The sequence below is a fragment of the Equus quagga genome, chromosome 5 (assembly GCF_021613505.1).
Source record: "Equus quagga isolate Etosha38 chromosome 5, UCLA_HA_Equagga_1.0, whole genome shotgun sequence".
In the NCBI taxonomy this organism is placed as follows: domain Eukaryota; kingdom Metazoa; phylum Chordata; class Mammalia; order Perissodactyla; family Equidae; genus Equus; species Equus quagga.
This window is the reverse complement of record NC_060271.1, coordinates 3,321,586-3,340,792: the sequence shown is the minus strand read 5'-3', so window position 1 is coordinate 3,340,792 and position 19,207 is coordinate 3,321,586. Positions and strand designations below refer to the sequence as shown.

General features: G+C 45.2%; 1 protein-coding gene across 1 annotated transcript in view; it reads right to left on the bottom strand.

Moving 5' to 3' along the window:
• The window catches only part of PLPP3 (phospholipid phosphatase 3), a 69,437-nt gene extending 50,545 nt beyond the window's left edge, over window positions 1-18,892 (bottom strand). The window contains exon 1 of the mRNA XM_046660194.1: window positions 18,762-18,892. Coding sequence (XP_046516150.1) covers window positions 18,762-18,837 — 76 coding nt within the window. The 5' untranslated portion in view covers window positions 18,838-18,892. The remainder of the gene's footprint in view (window positions 1-18,761) is intronic.
• Between the last annotated feature and the right edge of the window lie 315 nt (window positions 18,893-19,207).

Genomic DNA, 19,207 nt, shown 5'->3' with positions numbered 1-19,207 from the left:
CACCAGTTTATCGACTAGCCCAGTAAATGCATTTCAAAGATTCCTTGCTGCCATTTGAATGCCAATGATGTATTCAAGGCTATAAGAAAAAAAAAAATCCAGAACTGGAAAGATTCCCCCCCAAAAAATTAACAAAACTGCTGCTGTCTTCCACTCTCATCCTCTACCCAACTTTTAACCCTGAGGAAAAATGGGAAAAGCCATTTGAGGGAGCCCATCTAATTCCTAAAACATAGATGCTGAAAAGTACGAAAAAGGAAAAACTGGCAGTTTAAAATGCTATTCAACCCAGAAGAAATTTCTTACTTGGGAAAAAGGTTTCTAGTTTAACCATCAGTGGGATCACTATAAATTGAAGTAAGATGAAGCCAATACATGAATAGATATATTGATATATTGGGGTCACTCTACTTTGTGTGTCTTTTCTAGCAAATTAGCCAACCTTTCACCTACTGGGTAGTGAGAGTCTCAAGCAGTCTGAATTGGGTCAGTTTAGCCAGTATCTGGGGAGGAAAATGATTTCCATACTAGTTTTTGGTTCAGTAAAGAAATACCTGATATCAATAAGATAACACAAGCAAGTTTGGGAGTATTAGTTAAGTTTCTCTCGCCAAGACTGCCTTAAAAAGCAAATACTAACCAATGATAATTGATAACAGCAACTTGCATTCATCAGTGTTAGTTCTGCTGTTAAGTAACTACATAACCACTCTTCTGCTCTCAGGCTCTGTGTCTTCATGTGCAAAATGAAACGCTGGTTTTACCAGGTGTCTACGGACCTGTCTAATTGTAGGAGTTTTCAACTTTATCCAAGGAGTGCAGAGTATTTTATAAACAAACTAAAAGTTTCATCTCCCTGGCGTCCTTACAGAGCAGGTGGGCATTACCACCCGCACACTACCCGGCTGGGGTAACAAGCACACTACTTCAAGTTTGTGAAGGTGGACCAGCAAAGCAGAGCCCTCTGGAGTTCAAAGTTGCTCCTTTATAGAGAAAGCTCCAGAAAACTCCCCAAATCTGCAGACTTTCAGATCCAAAGTGAATTAATGACTGGCAGTTCTGGCTCTGTCAAAGTAGGTATCAGCAAAAACACGGTGTGGGGGGGGGGGAGGCAGGCGTGAATTAGCATCAGCTACTGCTGCAAACTGGACACTGTTCTAGGCTCTTTATAGCTGGGCCTCATTTATTCCTCCCGGTAATCCTTTCCAGGTAAGCGGGAGGAGCTCGATTTTGCAAGGGCCAGAAGTGAAGATGGGAAACATGGCGGCAGAGCAGCAGGGCAGCAGGCCTCTGGGTCAGGGAGGCACCCCACAGTGCAACGTGGCCGTCTCTTTTCCAGTCTTCCCATGCTTTGGACGGTACCCGAGGAGAGGCGCCTCTCACACACTGGCCGGCCCTCTGGAGACAGAAATCCATGTGCTCCGAGGCCACCCTCAGCTGTTCTGGCAGCCCCACCTCTTCCCCCACCAGGATGGGGATAACAAAACGTGGGCATTCACATACACGTGGGAGAGCCGGCTGCAGTAAATAACTCCTAGGTGGTTTGCCATAGGAACCCTATTGTTCCAGAGGGAAGCGCTTTTGCCAAAAACTCTCCAGGAAGCCACTGCTCTCTGATGCATTTTTCAGCTGTTGAGAGAAAAGGGTAGTTCCTGGGATGTTTCCTCAATGGTTCTGGAAGTCGGGTACTTAATCCTTACAAGGTAGCAAGGAGCCAGCTTCTCTTACAGGGATAAAATGTCTAGAGTCCTTCTTCCAAATAAAAACATAAAAACTGCCCAACTTCCCCTTGACAACCTTTCAAAATCTGAGAATCAGGCAGAGGGGGAGAAGAGGGTATGGAAGCCTAAGGCGGGGTCCAGGCCTTCTCTGCACCCCTTTCCCCTCATGACCCTGCCCAGTGACCCTCTCTCTGCAGTAAATTACAAAGCCCCCACTGTTCTCTCTGCCCATCCCCCCCCGGAACCCCCCACACACACATAGACTTTTTTAAAGGGCGAAATGCCAAATAACATTATTCCCCTTCACCACGGGATTGCCATGAGAGCTGCCTGGTATGTTTGCCTGAAAAATGGAAGGTTTTCATGGAAATCTGGGCCTCCACTACAGCTCTCCCTTTGTGGAAGTGGACTTGGAAAGAAACTGAAGGGTCCTCAACTGGAAGCTAATTGGGCAGACAAGGGCAGAGAGCAGGGCCCCTGGCGTTGCTCTAAGGCCTCAGGAACACCTGACTGCACCCCTGGCAGCCGGCGACAGGCCGGCGCTCCTGGGCCGCTTCTGCAGCCTCTTCCACTCCCCCGCACGGTGCAGCTCTCGCTGGTGGGTGGTCTCGCCTTAGAGCAGGGACGCTCTGAGATAGTTTGCGGGGAGGGGAGCATTTACAGTACATATATTACCCACAGGATGCAAACAGGTTTCCCCGAGCATGATGTAAATCCCGGGAGACTGTTTCACTGCCCGTATTAATCACCTGAGCACCAAGAAGATTCCAAAAGAGTTTTCCGGGTTTGGTTTGGTTTGGTGACACTTTGGAATTAGCAGACGTAGGTCCGAGGCCCTCCCCTCTCTGCCAGGTGTGGCAGTGTGACCCCGGACTAGTGGATTCTCAGGACCTCAGAGTCCTCATGGCAAAGCAGGGGGTGCAGCCTGGATGGGCCGTGAGGATTTCCTGAGGCGGTGTGGCCAACGGCCTAGCCCGAAGCAGATGCACTAACGTTTCTGCCTCCCCCCAAAGCACGAAGGGGAGGGGGGCACATTCCCAAGGAGGAGACTGCGACAGGATGGTGAGAAATAATCTCTCCTATCATGCTCCAAGCACTACGGAGAGCAAACCTGCATATGTGGGCTCCCGCCTGTCTGTCAAGATGACAGAATGGGTCTTGGGGAATTAATTATTCAACAAACTCGCCCTTCACAAATCCCATCCAAAGGAACAGTTTGATGCCTTTCAGTACGCTGACTATTCAAAATACTGAAAGACTAGTGCACTTCAAAAGCCTCACAAAAACCCAGGCCTGGGTTTGGCAGGAGTTCCTCAGCCACTGGGTTTTTCTGTGTGTGGTTTATAATAACATGCAAACCTGAGGCCAAGTCCTAATCTATTAAGGGACTGCCAATTAGCAGGCGGCTTAGAACTGCAGGTCTGAGAACCGGGGAGCAGGTCTAATTACGTTTGCAGTCCTTCCTCCCATCACCCTGTCAATCTGACACAAGGTACGCTAGCCGAGTGTCTGCACACGTCCCTTCCGAATTCCGACACACACAGTTGTCTGTTTGTTTGTTTGTTTGTTTTAAGGCTCCAGGCCTGAAGGCTAGTGCTTATTTTCACGTCTGTCTTTAAGGGTAAAACTGGGGACTGAACAAGGATATCCTGTAGATAGTGACTCTCAGGTTTGGCCAGTCATCAAATTCATCAGGGCACTTATTAAAGAACACAGGCCAGGCACTGTGACTCAGTAATTGAATCAGAATTTCCAGGGCAAGGGCCCGAGAATTCTCATTTTTAACAAGATCCTGAGATGATTCTATCCCAGGGTGATTTGGCAATCACTGCTCTAAAAAGTAAAAGCAATTTCATTTCTGAATTCAAGGACTTTAAAAACAATTGATGTAAAAGATAGATAAAATGCAATTTATATAGGCATACGCCAAATAAACACAATTTTAAACACACTGAATATCAAATATTCACTGAGTACTATTGCGCACTGGGGCTGAGAAATCCTGAGATGAGTAAAACAGAGTCCTACCCTCAAAGAGCCACCTGTCTAGGGGCCAGCAACAGCCCAAGAGAAAACCGGTCTTTCCTCTGCAGGGATCCTGCGAGGAGTCAGACCTGTAGGCTCCTCTCGCTCTCTCTTCTGCCTCATTGTAAACTCAGCTTTCCAACATCTTTGCCAGGACGGCTCCAAAAAAGAAACAGAATGATTTCAGACACCAAGCATCAGAGGCCCGACTTAGAAACGGAGAGAAAGCCTGACAAACATATGGTTTCAAGATACACGAGAAAATATGTGCCTTAGCACCGCCTGGTCTGAAGACAGAAACACAGTGGAAAGTCAAGCTAGCAGTACTCCGCCCCCCACCCCTCCCCCAAAGCAGAAAAAGCCCTGGGCTGGGGCTTGGAGCCCAAGGTTGGATTCTTTTGCGGCTTAAGAACGCCCCTTTTGCTCGTTGAGCCTCCTCATCTATTAAAGAGAGGAGGCTGGACTACTTGGCATTTCCCAAAGCATATTCAGCATGAACCTTTCTCCCTGGGGCCTTCACCGAAGTTTACTGTTGAGTTTCAACAGGGAGATGCACTACCCAGGAGAACCAGAGTTCTCCAGAACACTACGAAAAGCTGGCCCAAAGGATCTCTAACCAGCTCTAAAATGATGTCTCATGTGCATGGCTTTCCAATAAGACTGATTTCCACCCGGCAGGGACAATGCTTTCTATTTATCCTCTACACAGCGCTGGATACACAGCAGAGACTCAAAACAAAGGCATACCTCTGGGGTGGACAGTGACATGGCCAGGCTGTGTTTCAGAACGATGACTCTGGTGGGCCCGTGTAAGGTGGACTGGAGCGGGGAGCTTAATAACTGGAGCTCCCTGCTAACTGACGTGTGAGCAGCCACCTTCCCAAGAAGAGCCTTCTGCCTTGTTTAGACACATCCCCACCCGCCCTGAATGAAATGCAGTGAGGCCTCTCACAGCCTTGATGCCACGCTAGGTCCTGGACAGCACAACTCCGATAAATACTGCCTGCTCTCCAGGGGCATCTGGACCATTTCCCTCTTTGCTTCAAACCTCTCTCCCGGGAACTGATTGCTGTCACCTCCCTATTCAGGCTCTCTCAGGTTATCTTAACATATAGCACTATTCAAGAGCATCCCTAGGTGTAGGTTAGAACTAAATGGCTAAAGAGGGCAATCCCTCTGTTGGCAACTGAAGTATAAGGGCGAAGAGTAGCTTGGTGTGGCTCCAAGCGTGTGGATTTTCGAGTCAGACACACCTTCAATAAGTTGGTTAACCTCTCACAGTGATGTGAGAGGAGTAAGGTATTGTGTGCAAAGATACTTCTTACAATGCCTGGCACACAGAAGTGCCCAACAAATGTTACTACCATCAATATGGGATGGTGTGTCTTCTGTAAAAAGGAGAGAGACGTGTTATCTTGGTCCATAAAGAAACTCATTATTTACTTCCCATATAGTTACTTAATGTGTATTATGAAAATCACCAAGCCTTTGGTTTTTTATGAGATCGACCACACGGATTATCAAAAAAAGCACAGGCTTTGGGGTAAATAGATTTGCGTTTGAAGCTTGGATATGCCTCTTCTTAGTCTTGTGACATTGAGTGAGCTTCTAACCTCTCTCAGCCATCTGTAAATGGGGTTGGTAGAGCCCATCTTGAAGGGTTACTGTGAAGTTTAGAGATGCAGTACCACAGGTAAAGCGCACTCAGTTCATGGGACTATCATTATTGTTCATGGTCTTCCCTACAAAATACATTAGAATGAAGAACGATGCCCACGGGAGCCCTTTGTCCCCATGTGGGAGTTCCTATTCCTTAAAGCAAACAAGGGCAACAGTAAACACAGAGTTTTCAAACCACAAATGTCTTTTCAATATTTGACTATTTCCAGCTAAAGGGAAATAATGGGATCTTCTTAGCACTTCATGCTGGTTTGCATGGAATGTCCCTCGGGACCTCTTTGGTCCACTTCATGCTGATAAGAGCCTCCATCTATGGAGACTATTTGCTCCCCTTCCCTTCATTACTTTTCTCCAGTAAACATTTATCATGCACCTACATTGACAAAGCATAGCCGACGGAAGAGCAATGGGAGATATGCAGCCATCTTAGTTCAAACTCTTTTCTATTCAGGTGAGGAAATTCAGAAAAAAAGTAGTGACTTGCCCAAGTGTACTCAGTGAAAAACGGACATAGCTATCAAGGTACTGCCCAACCCTAGGGGACACTACTCACAGGCTTCAGCTTCAGCCTGGGCTGCAACGGGCCGGTATCCTTTCTACTACTCCATCACAGGAAGGCAGAGCAGGCCCACCAGCGCCTTCTGCTCAACAGCTGCAGCAAGGCCTTTTGTCTTTCTTGTGAGCAGGACACCCTGAAGCCACCATGAAGGCTGCCCACATTAGCTGGTTATTGCTATACTGGTTCTCACCGTCCCCGGGGCTACTGGGGTGTGTGTACATGGGATGTGTGTATGCGTGTGTGTGCCCACGTGTGTGTCTCTGTGTATGCGTGCACGCAGCTTGCCATAATCATTTACGCAGGAGAAGGAAAACAAAAGACTAAAAGGAATCTACAAAAAAGACAGAGAAACAGGATAAAAATTGAGGACCAACACTTAATATTGATTGGTTTTGCTATGGAATGTAGTTCAACTGCTAGGGAATTATCAGGATGCCATATAGCCTATAGGTGATCGCATTCCCTGGTACTTTTAAATAAGAATGAACTCATCTGTGCGACAAGCTTAGTAAATGCTTTAGAGCAATAAAAATTGTAACTAAGCACAGTGAGCTGTACTTCGTTTTTTAATAACATGATTACACAGATTTCAACTGGTCAAACTCAGTTAAATTTAGCAGTTAATAACCATCAAACATTGTCTTACACTAATCAAATTCAGATCAAGGAAGACTTTTTTTTCTTTGTTCATGGTATTTTCAATTCATGGGTAGAAAACAGGATATGATGATAACGCACCATTTCAGAGTCACATAGGCCTAAATTCAAATCTCAAGCTACTTGGCCTGGGCTTCAATTTCCTCACATATAAATGAGGGGTGTTATGGGTTGAACTGCGCCCCCTCCCCCCCCCCAAAAAATTCATATGTTGAAGTCCTAACCCCCAGGACCCCAGAGTGTGACCTTATTTGGAAATGGGGTCTTACAGAAGTAATCAAGTTACAATGATGTCATTAGGGTGGGTCCTAATCCAAAATGACTGGTGACTGATGGAAGGGATGTTAAGACACAGAGCCATGCACACAGGGCAAACAGTGAGAGTGCCACGTGAACATGAAGACAGCTACCACAAGCCAAGGAGAGAGGTCTGGAGTAGATCCTTCCAGCACAGCCCTCAGAAGGAACCACCTTGATTTTGGACTTCTGTGCTCCAGAGCTGTGAGACAATCAACTTCTGTGTTTAAGCCATCCTGTTTGTTGTGGTAGCTTGTTACAGCAGCCCTAGCAAATAGGAGACAATGGTACCCGCCCCAGAGCGTTCTGATTTGGGGGAGGAGGGCAAAGGAAAGCAAAAGACAATAAAGAGAAATCTATGTGTGATTAAAGCATGATGCTTAATCTGAATGATCATAAAGGGTCATTTGGTCAAGTAAAGATAAAATAATTATGCTGACTAGTAGCAACATAGAAAATCTTACGTATATATATATATATGTATGTATATATACCTAAATAACTAAAAGAAAATCAAATAAAAACGACTAAAAGGAAATACGGCCAATGGTAACAGTGTTTGTGTTAGGTGGTAGAAGAGGTGACTTTCCCTCTTCTTCCCAAATTTTAGATGATGTAGTTTAAAACATCAATGAGGAAAAAGAAATTTACCTTTTAGAAAAAAGGCTAAAGAATTTACGCTAGTGTCAAAAATGACTTGGGTTTTTCTGTTTTGTTTAGCTTTTACTGAACAACTTATATGTACCAGGCCCTGAGTTAGGCACTAGGAATACACAAGTAAAAAGGGGAGGTCCTGCCTCGGATGTCATTGTCAGGGCTCTACATAACCCCACACTGATTCCCATACCTGTCCAAATTTTAATCAACCGTACAAACACTCTAATTCAAAGGGCAAGAGAAGTTGAGTGTGCGGCCCAGCCAACTATAAACACATCAGAAACTTTTCTTATCAATGTTGCTGTTCAATAAACCAATCAGCCAATGTAACTTCTCTGATTAAGCTCAGTTGTCAAAAACACCACCTGCGGCACAAATCAAAAGGGAGAAACCCCATCCCTACGTCTCATGACAATACCTCACTAACATCAGTGTCAGGGTGACCTGCATGCCGATTCCCGGCCCTGGCACCGCTGAATTCAAGTATGTTTGCATTCGCTGATCAAGCATAGGTCTGTAACACTCCCACGCAGGAGCACTAACAGTTAACGCTACAAGAGAGGGCTGAACAAGCTTGGATTCTCGACTCTTGGAGGACATGCAGAGTGGGCGACACCATCAACACACCTTTGAGGCACAGTACAAACATTTAAGAACACTGATCTATGAAAATTTGTCACTTCTCACCTCACATCTCTGAGCCTTATGTGTTCCAGAAAAGTCAGTTTTCCAAATGTGTGACCCAAAACCACTGCTCTTCTTCTCTGGTGAAGAGACTGGGTGGCCCAGGCCCTCTCAGCAGCAGTTCTCTTGTCAATGGTTTGCCAAACCCACTCTTTTCCTTTTGTTGTTCCTATTGTATTTCCATCCCCACCCCGCTGTCTTACCAAGCAGTTGACAGGAAGTGGTCTTTTCTGGTCCGGGAAGTTTTTGCTTAATAGGTAAAGTTTAGATAGATAAAAGGAACAGAAAAACAATGAAGAATAGAAGGCACCAGGAGTTCAATTATTTTCTCTTCCTTGACTTCCATCATTGAGTCTTCTCCCGTGTTGATAGCCCTTGTAAGGCTGAACTATCCACGCCAGACTCTTTCTGCTGGTCAGTTTGCTGCTAAGCGTTTTAAGTATCTGTGGAGATGAGCACTGGCAGTTTCACTTCAGGGAAGCTCAAATTTAAAAAGCTGTTGGGTAGTGGGGGCGGAGGGTCATGTATATGTGAACACAGCAGGAAGTACTAAGGAAGAAAGGCTGTCTCCTTCACTTGAAATCTTCAAGCTTGGGTCAACTAGATTCGGAGCTGCTTGAGTAGGAATTGCGCCATCTGAACTTCATAGTCACATCAAACTAGCATATAGCAGGTGATCGATTCATGTTGCATGATTGAGTGGATGAATGAATGTATTAAAGCATGTGGTTGCTTCAGGTCTTGAAAGAAAAATCTCTGGTCTTCAGGTCAGATATCTTTGCTAGAATGGTAACATCTGTGTACCTTGATGGATCATTCCCCTTTTCGGCTCAAAGACATTAAAAGCCACATTTTATAGGCATGCTCATTAAGCTGACAGAGGAAAGACATCTTCTGAAACCAATTTCGAGGGTTTTGAAATAAACTCTCACTGTATGGAGAAATTGCATACTTCCTCCATCCATCTCAGTCCCTCTTCTCCTCAGCAACTCCCAGGGCGCTTTTCCAATCCCACATTGCTCTGTGCTGAAGCCAAAGCCCAGTTTCCTGCCTCAAAAGGTCCTTTGTTTGGGCTCTCTTTCCAAATCAGCGTATCCTGAGCTTGAACCCTCTCGCTTTTGAGAACTCCGATGCCTTGGCAGCAGAAGCCTTTGCCAGCAGGTTTGTGGTCCTAACAGCTTTCAAAAACCTCAATGTGAGGGCATGTCTATAGCTAAGAAACTCTTTTCATGGGAGGGGGGTAGAGGGAGTGTTATTTTAAGAGTTGCAAAAACAACTTCAAATTGACTCTTTAGTCTTTAATTGCTACCAGAAGACTGAGAACTTCTTGTTCTCTTGTATTTCATTAAGATGATAGTTTTAATCAACTTTAAATGATATTGGTTAATATGCTCCGCTCAATCTCTTAGGCGAGTTTTGCCTCAGAACACTGGCATGCATTAAAGACAAATTTCCAACATGTTCTCTCCCAAATGGAAAATACCTTCCTGCGGCAAGTGCAGACGGAAAGGTAGCTCCATCTGTGCGGCTGCCCTGTGAGTCTCTGGAAGGACTCCAAAGCCACTTTTCAAAGATGAGATAAATTTCATCTAATCCGTACTCTATCACACATGCTATGAGTCCAGGTAGCACTCTCTTACTTACTTGTTCTGAAGCTTGTCAATTATGTGTGACCGACAACAGTTTCTAAACAAAAAGTTTTTAGGGGGCAGGGTAGATCAATGTGGAAGAACCTACTGTCTGCCAGGCAGCTTCCAACCTTGGGACAACCTGTAAGATAGGAATTATTGTCCCCATTTTACAGATGAAGAAGCTGAAGATCAGAGATTACACCCTCTCCCTCAGGTTATAAACAAGCAACTGGTGGAGCCAAGATTTGAGCCCAGAACTGTCTGAGCGCAGACACACCCTCTTTCCGCTGTGCCACGCCGCCTGTTCAAGCTGAAAACTTATGACTCAGTTAAAATTGCTGGACTTCTTATGGTGAATCTCTTCATCTCTCTTGTATGTCACAACCGTGTGACAGAATTCGGCAACTCAACGAGGTCAAGACCCCCAACTATGAAGCACTGTTTCAGGTGCAAAGTCTTTTATATTTGATGACCTCGGCAGGTCTTAAAGACATCTAATTCAACTGCCCCATTATTAGGTAAGGAAAGTTACATCAACAGAGTGTAAGGGGTTTCTTTAAGGTGGCTGACTAGTGCCAGAGCTGGACTGACTTGAAATGAGGAGGTGAAAGTAGCCCAAGGTTGGAGTAGGGAGGGAGTGGGATAAGCAAAAATCAGCCTTAAGATGGATACTCTTTCCCCCAGGCAGAGAAGAAGGGGAAAGAGCATGATCAAGGCCAGAAGGCAGACATCTGTGGGGTGTGTCTAGGAAGCAAGGAGACCAACATGGATGAAGGTGGATGTCAACGAGAATACCCGTGCGTTCAAGATAAGGCTGGCAGGAACCACATCTGTTAACAGTAGATGCCTCTGGTGAGTGGAATTTGGAGAGATGGTGAGAGGGTAATCCCCTTTTAACAAAATCATATTTTGGGAATACTTTTTACTATCGGAATCATTACTGTGCTTTGGGATGTTATGTTAAGGTTTAAAAGGCTTTGTAGATTACTGACACATGGGGCCAATATCTAATTTGCAGAATAACCAAATCCAGTGTAAGGGGATGCTTTAAAATACGGTATTGACTGGATTTTAACTTGAAGCCGTACAAGGTAAGAGTTTTTATTTCCTGTGGATTTTACCCATTTTCTAAGAAAGTTAACTTCTCTGGGCCTACTTTTCCCACCTATAAATTGGGAGTGGGCAGGAAAAACTCTTGAAGCTTGGGCCCCTCCCCCTCCTGCATTCTAAGATTATTCCGAAGGACGGTCATTGGTGCCGGTCTGAGCTAAGGCGGAGGAACCACCCTGCCAAAGGTTATTCTTCAGCGTAGTGCCTCCTTTGACAACGGTGCCGACCAGCATTCTCCTAAGGTGCCCGTCCAAACAACCGTGATGTTACTGGCTCCATCGCCCCACGGCTCAATCCTGCTACCTCTGTGCAGTGTCCACATTGTATTTCTAGAACTGCATCTGCCCAATGTCCACTCTAGAAGATTCAGGGGCAGGGACCACAGCCAAGTCATTAGATCCCAACGCCCAGCACAGTACTTGATACATTAAATGTGCTCCGTGAATGTCTGTTGAAATGACTCATCACCACCCTTCACTCAGGGCTTTAATTATAAAGCTGATGAACATTATTATTAATGCTAATCGTTATTTACCAACACAGTACCAAACATAGCTGATGCTGGGTTAAAATGATAGGAAGAGAGATTTTATATTAAATAACCTTTTGAACAATTAGAACTGCCTTCAAGGAATAAACTTGCCATCACGGCAAGTATTCAGCAGAGGTTTGATACGAACCAAGAAAAGATGGGTTAGAGGGGTTGTGCACCGGGTGGGGGTGCGAATGGTTGTGAAGCCTGAGGTTTGAAATAAGATACAAAGATCTGGGATTAAATCCTAATACTTAATCTCTATCTGCCTCAGTTTATCATTTGTGATACTGGAGTAAAAGACCCATTCCACAGGACATTGCAGGGACCAATAAAGCCCGTGACACACCAGAACATGTGAGCTGCTCTATACCGTTGGCTCCTTTCTCTTCTGAATTGGACATTTTGGTAGTTCGGTCTCAGCCCTCTCAGAACTGAGAAGCAAGACTAACCCAGATAAACACCTAAGAAGGAAACAGACAAACGAGCAGGGCACCAGGCGAGTAGGGGATTGTTTTCAAAAGTTTTTCTGATATGATCAAAAATAAAAAGGTTAAACAGAGAAAATCATTCCTCTCCTCCCCTTCACTGTGAGCTTCACAATGCTTTCAGGAACAAAGACTTCAGAGGAGGCACCCAGGTGGGCCAAAAGTTTAGAGAATTCTTTGTTCTGGAGGATTTCATGGTCCCATTTCACAAATGAGGCAAGAGTCACAGAGAGGGAAAGCTGGTTGGCCCAGGCGACCCAGTAAACTAGCAACAAAGTTAGGACAACAGCCCAGCTTTCCCGACAGATTTCTGCTCTCCCCATTCAGAGCCCCCCATTTCGGCAAGACCACTCATTCTAAGGACAGTCCTAGCCCTTAGGCTAAGTTAAACATCATTTTCATAGAAGCTGTCGCGGTTAGCACAAAGGCACTGTTGACCAAGTTCTACACGTCCTAGGAATGCAAAAGGCAAGAGACACCGCCTCACCGCCCCCTGAGTGAGCGACGCGCTCCCACGCTCTCAGGCTGGTCCACACTTTATTATGGGCTGTTACAAACTCCAGCAAGCGGAGGTCTCTGCCATTTCATCACATTGACTCACAGAAGGATGTATTAAGCACCCAGTGTTTAGCTTTATAATTATCCTTCATAATAACTCAGCTATTTACAGAAAGAAGAGATACTGTGCCAGTGGCTACCTTGGGACTGTGATAGTACGGGCAACACAATTTTACTTTTCTTTTTGTTTCTTGTCTATATTTTCTAAAATAACTTTTTACTGACATTTTCTTCAGTAAAAATTTGAACCCCTATTATATACAAGGAAGTCATAATCTATTAAGACGGAACTGTATAAAACAAACCAAAAATCTTGACCTAAGAAAGGTCAACACAAAGTGCTCTGGAAGCCCAAAGAAGGACTAACCCTGCCCCAAGGAAACCAGGAAAGGCCTCACAGAGGGAGGGGCACCTGAACCCAGCACAGACCAAGCAAAGAGAAGGAAGGACATGGTGGGAAAGTGCCTAGAATCGCCAGAGAATGGAGACAGTGGGGACAAGGGTACAGACGGGAGTTGGGGGTGGGGCAGAAGGAGTTGGTGAAGGGTATGGACGGGAGTTGGGTGGGGGTGGGAGGGTGGAAGGGGTTGGGGGAGCCAGATTCTGAAGGGTCTCCGATATGCAAAGAAGTTTATTCTGTAGCCAACCAGGGGTCCTAAAAGTCCTGCTCTGAAGAGAAGGGCCTCCGTGAGCCGAACCGCAGTTGTTAAGAAATGACTCTGGTATACTCAACGCATACAGGATACACGGGGACTATCACCCTAGAGATAAACCTGCACAGAGATGTCTTCAGATCTGGGTGGATGACAGCGTGCAACCTAAAATGGGGCAGAAACAGGGAGAATGGCGAGGAGACAGCAAATTCAGAAGACCAAAAAAATCTATTCCTTGTACCAATATGACTTCATAATTCCAAAGTTCCAGTTCTGTATCTGTGTGATCCCATCCCTCTGGTCTCAGCAGCGATGTGAGACAGGTGGGGAACGAACCATCGCCCCTATTTGACCATTTCTAAACTGGCAGTGATTTGCTGAGGCTTCCCCAGCTAATACAACGAAGCTGGGAAGAGAGCCCAGGATCAGCACGGAGCTACACTCTTAGACTCTCTATTTTAAAAATTTCATCTAATTACCACCTCAAGACACCTGGCTGTGTTTTTTTCCATGGACTGTTTGTGTGTCTATCTTCTCATCTTCTCACCCGCCCCTGTGAGGGCAGGATCCGCCCCCAGAACTTCTCTCTATCTCGCTCAGTGCTTTGTATTTATCTCAATAAATACTGAGGGCCAGATAAGATAGCTGAGTCCCAGGAATATTCTCATCTGTAGTTTTCTGACAACAGAGAGGTCAATAGCCAAGGACACACTTTCCCAGTGGTCTGTGGGTATTTCCATTCATCAACAGCCCCAGTGGAGGAACAGCCCCTGCCGTGACTCCTATAGTCTGAGGTGCCTCTTGCCAGCTGCTTTGCTCCCCTGCATTCTAAGTGTGAAGGACCTGTACAAAATGGGCCTGCTCGAAGTCCTATTTAACTTTTCCATGGGTCTGTGTTTGTCAAAGCTTCATGCCAACTCTGTCAGAAAAAGAAATGCCACAAAACTTCTTTTAGGGAAGAGAAAAAAGACCTACTTTATAACTTGCTCTCATGCTAATCACACCACCATTCAAACCCCAGCTGAATAGGAGCCCGACAATAGCCTGGGAAACACACAGAGCCTTCAAGCCAAGTGGAGGCTACTCCACTCAAAATGTTGCATTCCTCTGGCTTTTTAACTTCTTTAGAGAAGACTGATAAGAAGAAGGATTAACAATACAATCTGGAGTTGCAGTCCTTCTGCAGAAAAGTCATTCCATCTCTGTACCAAATTGGCAAAGTATTCGCCTGCCGTGCCTTCTGCCTTTTTTTTCCTAAGGCTCCACAGAATTGGAGCTGAGATTCTCTTTGACATATTACCAGATTCTGAGAAAACTGAAATGAACTCCAACCTCCTCCTTCCTAGGGTTGTCCTGAAATTCAAGCAAGCTAATAATGCAGGTAAAGCCCCTGCCTGCCAGAAGTATTCAGTAAAGTTATGCCCTTCCCCGTTCCAGCCTAGAGGTTTTGAGTCTAATTTCTATCCTGTAGAAATTTACAAAGAAACAGGCAATACTAAAATGGGCAAAAAACTTGAAACCCCAAATCACACCTGAATACTTTACAAGGCCTGATAATTTCATTTCAAAGCTTTTCTGGCTTGCTTGCTTGCTTCCTATGCTTACAACTGAAAACAGTGGTCAATGCAAATTCCAACGCCAGTGTTCACTGTCGGAAAAAAAGAGCATAGGTGCTGGTTGGTTCTTATCCCAGACGCTCCACCATCTTCCAGGGGCAGGATCCCCAAGAAGTCACTCAACCTCTCCGATCGGCAACGGCCTCATCTGTAAAATCAGTCAGAGCAGTGTCTCCCCTTCGGGGCTGGACGGGTTGATGAGACACGTGAATGAGCCTGACTACAGTGTAGTGGTTCAAAGATGTTTCTCTTCCAGCTGACGTTTGGGAATGATATTCTGGGTGAGGTGGCATTAGGCTTTTATTTTGTTGGCTTTTCAGGGCTGGGGAGCTGGAGATCGAGAAGGAGAAAAATCAGTTGAGGCAAGAAAGAATGTATACATTCAAACACTCAGAGGCATACATTTTCATTTGGTGGAACTATCATTGATTAACAATAAATGTTTGGATCTCACAGCTGAGGCCAGCACAACCACAATGTAAGGCAAAATCGTAATTAAAGGTTCCTCGGCTCCATGAATGGCCTTAGGAAAATTAAACCTAAAATCAAGATGGCGTATTTTCCCTTGGGATTGAAAGCCCTCTATTTCGAATGTTTTGACCCAAGAAGCGTATTTTAATTTCCCACCAGCCCCTGGGAATTCTACCCTCATACAACGCCTCCGCAGAGACCTTCCATAGCACTGGTTGACTAGGCTGCATGAGCCCGTCACCCCTCCGGTCCTGTCACTGGAGCCAGCTTCCCCACACAGATGTAAGTGAGACGCCCACTAACCAAAAGACGCCAGTAAATTGGTAACACCTTTGGAAATATTTTAAAACTCTCGGCTGGCTGGACGTTCTTCCCTGCAATCACAGTATGTGTAGCTGCTTCAAAAGAAGACACGATGCATTTAATCAAAACGTCTGTTCAGGCCAAGACGACAGCAGGACAAATGCAATGATGAGAAATCATGTATTAGGCCCTTGCTCCCTAGAAACCTACAGAGGCCAAACTGACCAAAACAGCTACTCTGGGCAAGTGTCTAATGAACTCCACTGTGTGGCTGAGAGGCATTTCTGCCACTTCCTGTCAGTGGTGGCTAACTTTACAACAATGTGGGTCATTTGTGGGGAAGAGGCTACGGGTAGAAGTTCTATTTACTGCATTTAATGAAGGCATCGCGTCCGCAGCCACTAAACAGAAAGGCTCAAAATTTCTCAGCACCACCCAAAGGTTACACCAAACCACAAGGACAGCAGATAGAGCTCCTGGTGCAAAAAGGTCACCAACAGAGCGAACCACGACTGCTGCCTGACGTGGGTGAGGAGGCCAAGTTCACGTCCCTCGGCTCTTTAGGAAGCCTTTACAGATCCAGCGGTCGTCTTCTCCTCTAAATTCACAGAGCTGCTTGTCCGTTCTAGAATGCCCAACGTTTTCGCGACCAAAGATCCCTCGCAGTTCCTTCTGGACCCTCTGTGACATCTGGAAGACAGCTTTATTTACCAAGTAAACTATATTTTAAGTCATTTCTCCACTTTTGTTAATCAAAGCGTAGAAAGTGTCCGTCTCCTCTCCTGCTTAGTGAAAATAACCAGTGAGACCTGAGGGATCTGACAGGAGTCATCCGTCCTTCACGTCCTAAGTGCAGGACACTGATGCTCTGACCAGTCGCGGCAGAGGCTGATGCTCCGAGTTAGCCTCGGCAAGTTAACCACTGGTCGATGTACAGCACGCCTAGATATTTTTGAAATACTGAAAATAGCATTAGATGCCTCATGATTGCCTTAATAGACCTTTACGGGCCCAGAGAACCCAGGGTGAGAATCACAAGTCTAACTCATTTTGAACAATTCATGGCCTGTTGCTGATGTGAAAGCCAGCATGAAGTAGTGGGGGAAAGCCTGGGCTTCAGAAACAGCTGGAAAACAAAAGCAGTGTAGCCTAGTGGTTAAGAATAGCCTCAAGAGACACACTTCCGGGGCTGGCCCGGTGGCGCAGCAGTTACGTGCGCACATTCCACTTCTCAGCAGCCCAGGGTTTGCCGGTTTGGATCCCGGGTGCGGAGACGGCACGGCTTGGCAAGCCATGTTGTGCTAGGCGTCCCACATATAAAGTAGAGGAAGATGGGCATGGATGTTAGCCCAGGGTCAATCTTCCTCAGCAAAAAGAGGAGGATTGGCAGTAGTTAGCTCAGGGCTACTCTTCCTCAAAAAAAAAAGAAAAAAGAGACAGACTTCGTCAACTCTCAAACTCACTTGCTGCATAACCTTTCGGTAAGCTATTTTTAACCTCTCTGAATGTAAGAACAAAGTGACACTATGGTGGTTTCATGAATGTGTTAATTCGAAAGGTCTTTGGTAAAATTTTTGTATTCTTATACATTTTAATTAATCTTAAGATATTTCTAAAATGGTACAGCCACTATAGAAAATAGTTTGGTAGTTCCTCAAAAAGCTAAACATAGAGTTACCATATAATCCAGAAATTCCACTCCTGGGTATATATACCCAAGGGAATTGAAAACTATATCCACACAAAAATCTGTTTGTGAATGTCCATGGCAGTATTATTCACAGTAGCCAAACAGCAGAAATAACCCAGAAGTCCACTGACTAATAAATGTATAAGCTACATGTGGTACATCCATACAATGAAATATTATTTGGCAATAAAGTAAATGAATTACTGGTACATGCTGAACACACATGATACAATATGGATGAACCCTGAAAACATTATGCTGAGTGAAAGAAGCCAGTCACAAAAGACCACATATTATAACATTCCACTTACATAAAATGTCTAGAAGAGGCAAAATCTACAGAGACAGAAAATTGACGAATGGTTGCCACGGGCTGGCAGGAGGAGGAGTGTAAATGGGGAGTGACTGCCTTCAGGTACACGTTTCTTTTTGCAGTGATGAAAATGTCCTAAAATTGACCGTGGTGATGCTTGCCCAACTCTGTGGATATTCTAAAAGCTAGTGAATTGTACATTTTAAATGGATGAACTGTATGGTGCATGAATTATATCTCAACAAAAGTGTTTTAAAAATACCATTACAACCCAAGAAAAACTGTTTCTCTAAACCACAAGGATTTCCAATGGCCTATTTATTTTAAGAGGCATATGCGAGACTAAAAAATTCCAGAGCGAAAAAAGGGGTAACTCATCCGTCTAATAAGGCTACGAACGTGAAGACGCATATACTAATCCTGTAATAGATTTCCTAAGTCTTCTAGAAACCCTGCATTTAAAGGGTTTGTGGAGGGAGTGGCATCACCCCAGTTCAGAGGTTCCCAGCCAGGAGATCAAGAACTACCTGTAATCTCTTTCTTCTCCATCCTTCTCTTCTCTGTCCCCACGCTTAGGTCCAGCTCTCACCTGCCTCCCATTGGTCTCTCTCCTCAGCCTCCGATTTCCCTCCCCTCAAACCGAGCAATCTCAAACACGAATCAGGTTAGATTAACCCTCTCTGAAAAACTGTTCACAAATATGTTAATTCCAAACCTTGTCTGTAAAACTTTTGTAATTTTTTTTCTTCCATATTTCAGCTAATCTTACGATATTTCTAAAATGGTGCAGCCGCTATGGAAAAACAATTTGGCAGTTCTTCAAAAAGTTAAACATGTAGTTACCATATGACCCAACAATTCCACTCCAAGGTATATACTGTGTTTGGTTTCTATATGACGTTTTCCATAATAAAAAGAAAAACGAAAACAAAAATAAAACTTCATTTGCCCTGTCGGTCCTCCAAAATAAAGTTCAGGTTCCTTAACCGCCTGCCATTTATAGCCCCCTTTGGAATCTGGCTCCAGCCCATCTCTTCCAGCCTCACCTCCAACGTCCTCTTTCCCCGACACAATGCAAATACACAATCCTTCACACTCCAGCCTCCAACTACTCACCCTTCCCAAATATGCTGGGTGTCCCCCGGCTCAGCACCTGTTGCTTCCTCTGCCACAATTCCCTCGCCCCCTTCATGGCACGTGAGCTACTGTCTCTCCTGTAAGGCCCAGCTCCATGCCCTCCGGCAAACTCCATCTCTCTCAGCTGCACTGCCGCAGGCCCTCCCTAACCACCCCGAAGTGCCCAGCACCCAGCGAGTGTCATTGTGCACGTCTGTTTCCCATTCACCAGCCTGGGAATTCTTAAAGGGCAAGGAACCCCAGGGGCCTAGCGCGTAGTAGGTGCTCAAGAAACAGAGACTTAATTAAACAGGCTTTCTAGAAATTATACTGATTGATACCGCAAACTAATTTGGGGGCTAGCTAGGAAGAAACCATCAATGAGAAGGGCTTCCTTCGGTCAATATAATCATGTGCACTCTGTGCTTTAGGGGTACATAAACAGG